General features: G+C 41.9%; 1 protein-coding gene across 4 annotated transcripts; it reads right to left on the bottom strand.

The window, feature by feature from the left end:
• Positions 1 to 713: 713 nt before the first annotated feature.
• LOC133903666 (putative F-box/FBD/LRR-repeat protein At1g78760) lies at positions 714 to 4,277 on the bottom strand. 4 transcript variants are annotated; one of them, XM_062345101.1, is made up of 4 exons: positions 3,977 to 4,277; positions 2,964 to 3,889; positions 1,312 to 1,467; positions 714 to 1,219 (listed from the first exon to the last, which is right to left on the bottom strand). In XM_062345101.1, exons 2-4 carry the CDS (start codon positions 3,837 to 3,839, stop codon positions 1,028 to 1,030), a joined length of 1,224 nt encoding a protein of 407 aa, XP_062201085.1. In that variant the 5' UTR covers positions 3,840 to 3,889; positions 3,977 to 4,277; the 3' UTR covers positions 714 to 1,027. The 4 variants fall into 4 exon arrangements, with proteins under 4 accessions (XP_062201085.1, XP_062201086.1, XP_062201084.1 ...); XM_062345102.1 differs by having other exon boundaries at positions 2,964 to 3,912; positions 4,061 to 4,277; XM_062345100.1 differs by having other exon boundaries at positions 4,061 to 4,277.

The following is a 4,277-nucleotide window of genomic DNA, read 5'->3' as shown; positions in this document are numbered from 1 at the left end:
TAAAATAGAAATAAGATGACTTATCCAAACATCACTGTTGTACCATAGCTCTACCAAACATAACCTTAGAATGGTCCAAATCAGCCATCTTGTATGTTGTCTAATGCATTTCCACGGCAGATTTTGCGATGACGTGAAGAAGAGATTGTTGTCTTGCGAAAGAGCCTTCTCATAAGCTAAAATTTAGCACTACGAGCATATACCATTATGCTGTTGTGATGGATGTGTTTTACTCTGGTTTCACCAATCCACAAATTAAGAGCCTGTGAAGTAATTAAAACAAAACTGGAAAGACAATCTATTATAGAATGGTCTATTAAGTCATCTGAAGAATACATGCAGGTTAACAAACACGTATAACACGACGCAAACGCACGAAATTGTATTGATCATCTCGGAGGGTTTTATACATGTACAAGGAGCTGTCGAGCGATTGAGCAGATTTGATTTTCGAGCATGCAGGTTTGGGTGTGTATGACCATGCAGGTTTGGATATGCGAAGTTCCGATCAAAGAAAGAAATTTAGTGCGCCTTTTTTTCTCAGCCCAACCCCCGGCAACAGCCCATCCACATCATTTCTTTTCATCCTGTATGGGTTGCTGGGGTAACGTCTGAAATACAAGGTGACCTATTTGGGCTCAGCTGGAGAGCGTCGATCTGTATCACTCGACTTAGTCCAACAATGGAATACAGTATGAAAGTTGCAATTGATGAAAGAAATTTGCTATTTTGCAAACATCAACTCAAGCTGTGGCCATAGGGTTCAATATCATCTTTTGCAACCAACACTCCTATCTATGTTCCCTCCTCCCTGGAGGACACCGTTATATAACTAAATAAGAAAAAAAATATCATAGGCCCTTTCGGACCTATATATTTTCCTTAATATTCAAGCAAACAACACATGGTTATTCTCGTCAAGAGATCACATCACTACTACAAAACTGCAAGTAGGTGATGGTTTATCTATGTGGGACTGTCGGTTCACATACTATCGGGTGAGCGCTTGATAGAAATAAAACCTGAGCTAGCACCAGTTTATTATGTCAATCTGATCAGGGCTTATGCCACTCCCAAGCAAAAAGTTCTCCAGGTTTTTTACCACAGGATCATCCTCCAAATCCTCCGAGCAAACGATTTCAACAATCTTAAGGTGGTCACAAGTGAAAGATCTTTCTTCTAGCTCGCCAATGAATTTTTTACCTGTATCTGGACTCTGCTGCAGCACGAAAAGCACACAAGTTTAACCTTGATGGCACATGCATAAACTTTCATACAAGGATCAATGTACTTGTGGAGAGAAGGATGTACCAGTTCGAATTCTAGAGTTAGCTTCACCAGATTAGGTGAGTTCTGAAGGAAGACTATCAATGCATAGAAATCAGCACACAGACACCAATCGCCAAGAGTCAGGATTGTAAGATTGTTGAATTTTGGGCACCAGTGCGAATTGTGTTCCATCTTCAGCTGCACATGGTTCAGAGGATTAGGACTTTGACATAGAATCGATGCCGTATTCTAAAAAAAATCCTGAATCAGCCAAAACTTGCCAAAAGAATTAGGAGGGATCTGAAATCATGAGGCAGGTACAAATATATAATTGCATACGAACTATAGCTTAAGAACACAAGACATGAGGAAAAAAGACACATTGCAGCAATCATGTTTAACAAAAAAAATAGTCCACATTACACAATATTCTGCTTGTTATCTAAAGATAGAGCCAAGAATCTAGAGCACATGTAGTCATCATGAATGACTTAAATGCAAGTCAGCTAGAAGTAATGATGAAATTACAATAGGACTCGAAGATCTATCCCCTTGGTTGTAGTGATCTGATTGTAATTATAGGGACAAGGCTTCCAAGAATTATCAATACAGTTGCAGTTTGCATGGCACCTTTAATTTTCACTCTATTTGCAGTAAGGAGACTAAAGTTAAATAATCACACTGCTAATTGCTAAAGGACAAGATGCATTTTCAGCCCTTGACACATATATATTGTATGCACAATAAAACAGGTACACGGTTCTCAATAGGAAGTTTCTCGGTTCCGTTCCTTTGTCAAATCACCAACTGAGGTAATGTTTGAGGCTCTGAAAATCAGTAACTGGTACTCAGTCAGTCACCTCACCTAGTAGTGATTATACGGTACTCGGCCTTGTACTCGGCGTTGTAATCGGTTTTTTTGTTTATATGTCAGATTTATACATTTATGTTCATAGAGGGCCAAAATAAACAACAAATGAAACTCTTTCGACTTAAAGTGTGAATGAATAATTTTAATTATAAAACAACTAATGGAAGGAAATCTAAAATAAAGTAAAGCTCGTGATTCATATCATATATTGTTCCAGAAGTAGTGCATCATGATTCATTCCTTAATAGTTAACACCTACACCTTTAGCACTAATCCCTTATGTACATGTACCTAATTAAAAAAAGAACATTGACACTCATCCCCTTTCATGCAAAGTAAGACAATTGTTATTCTTGCCACGATGCACTTAGTTGATTAGCTTTATAATCTAAAGAGAAAAACAGCAATCACTATCCTAATACATGGTCTAAATAATCACTATAAGCACGAAGTCTGTAAGTCATCATCTTGTACTAGAACTGATGGGCTGTCATAGGGTCTAACAGGCCAATTTCTCAGCCTGTTAAGCACCCGGTTTTGCATCCTCGTAATAGGTTAGACCACCTGTTACAAGTACACGGCCGAGTACTCAGTGACCTGTTTTCAAAACTGGTTAATGAATCTACAAATGAACTGAGTATAGGAACTAGGCTATGTTATTTTTCGAACTTGAGAGCATTAACTAGATAGATCTTGACATCAGAATGAATTATCAAGCACTTGATTTTGCACATAAAGTACAAAGACTAAATTCCATGCTTAGGTCTCAGATATTGATTTATAAATATTGCATGGATGTACAAAATCAACTCAAGAAGCGTACCATTTTTCCTTGATAATAGAAGTCCAAATTTGTAACACCAGAAAGGCTCCCAAGAAACTGATGGATATCATCAACCACAATATGATTAGTACCAACTGAAACTGATGCTGTCTCTAGTGATTCCATGTTATTTAGTAGAGGTATTTTGCCATCACCAAAGAAGCCAAAATAAATGAGGCTTGGAGCGGAAATAGAAGCCCAGCCATCAAATGTGAAGTGACAGTGAATATCAATGGTCAAAACCTTCAGTGTCTGGGAAGAAATCTCAATGTCATTAATGGCGCAGCCACGTAAGATCAGACGTTCCAATTTTGTGCAGCCAGTTTGAATGTTCCTAAAGAAACCGGGGAACAAAATAGCGTTGGAAAGCTTCAGGCTTATCAAGTAATTTGAAGTAAACACCGCGGGATCAAGATGCAATTTAAGACCCCATTCGGAGACCTTGACAGACCGAGCATTCCACTGCAATGCATGGTTGATCCATAGGTTAGCGTCTGCTGACTCCGCTTCAAGCTGGTGGACAGAATCAATAGAATCATCATCAGGTATGCTGTACCGGAGCCTGAATTCGTCCAAGGCCGTGGGGTTACGGAGTATCAGGAATCGGCTGATAAACTTCTTGAACAATGCATTACACTCCTCGTCGGTGTCAGCCATGCCGTCGAACTCTTCATACGATGCGTTGATGCGGGCCACGGAGCGCCAGAGGTGGCGCCACCGCCGTGACAGCACGCACGTGCGCACGGCCTGGCGCGCGTTCAGGAAGGAGATGACGTGGAGGAGGGCGTCGTCGGGGAGGGCGTTGATCCTGCACCTCGCTCCGCCGCCGGGAACGCGCGCCGCCGCCATGCGCCGGCTTCCAGACTTCTCTGCCATGGGGTTGGAGTCACAGGGGTATTCCGTCGAACATGTGGTGCCCAGACAAGCTGCATCATGGACAAGTGATGAACTGAGGAGCCAAGAATTCGTAGATCGGAAAAACGATTGAGAAGGTGCAAGAAATCAGTAAAGACTTGCGGATAAAAACGGCAGCAAACGAATTCCTAGATCGAATCGAATCGAATCGAAGGGGAGGTGGAGCGAAGTGGGGAATAAACCTGCTGCACTAGGGAGATGAGCGGCTGCTTGGATGTGATGAGGACGGGAGGAGAGGTAGGAGAGTGGGCACGTGATGGACAAGGAGATGGGGCTGCTGGGATCTCAGGCGGCACCTGCGTTCGGAAGCAATGGAGGAAGGCGACGTCGCATCGCTAGGGTTCTCGATGGGGAGCAGGACCCAAGGGGTATAATAGGCATTTCAACATATGGGCAAAA

This window comes from Phragmites australis, chromosome 21, assembly GCF_958298935.1.
Source record: "Phragmites australis chromosome 21, lpPhrAust1.1, whole genome shotgun sequence".
NCBI lineage: Eukaryota > Viridiplantae > Streptophyta > Magnoliopsida > Poales > Poaceae > Phragmites > Phragmites australis.
The sequence above is the reverse complement of the archived record's forward strand: the minus strand, read 5'-3'. Positions and strand labels throughout refer to the sequence as shown.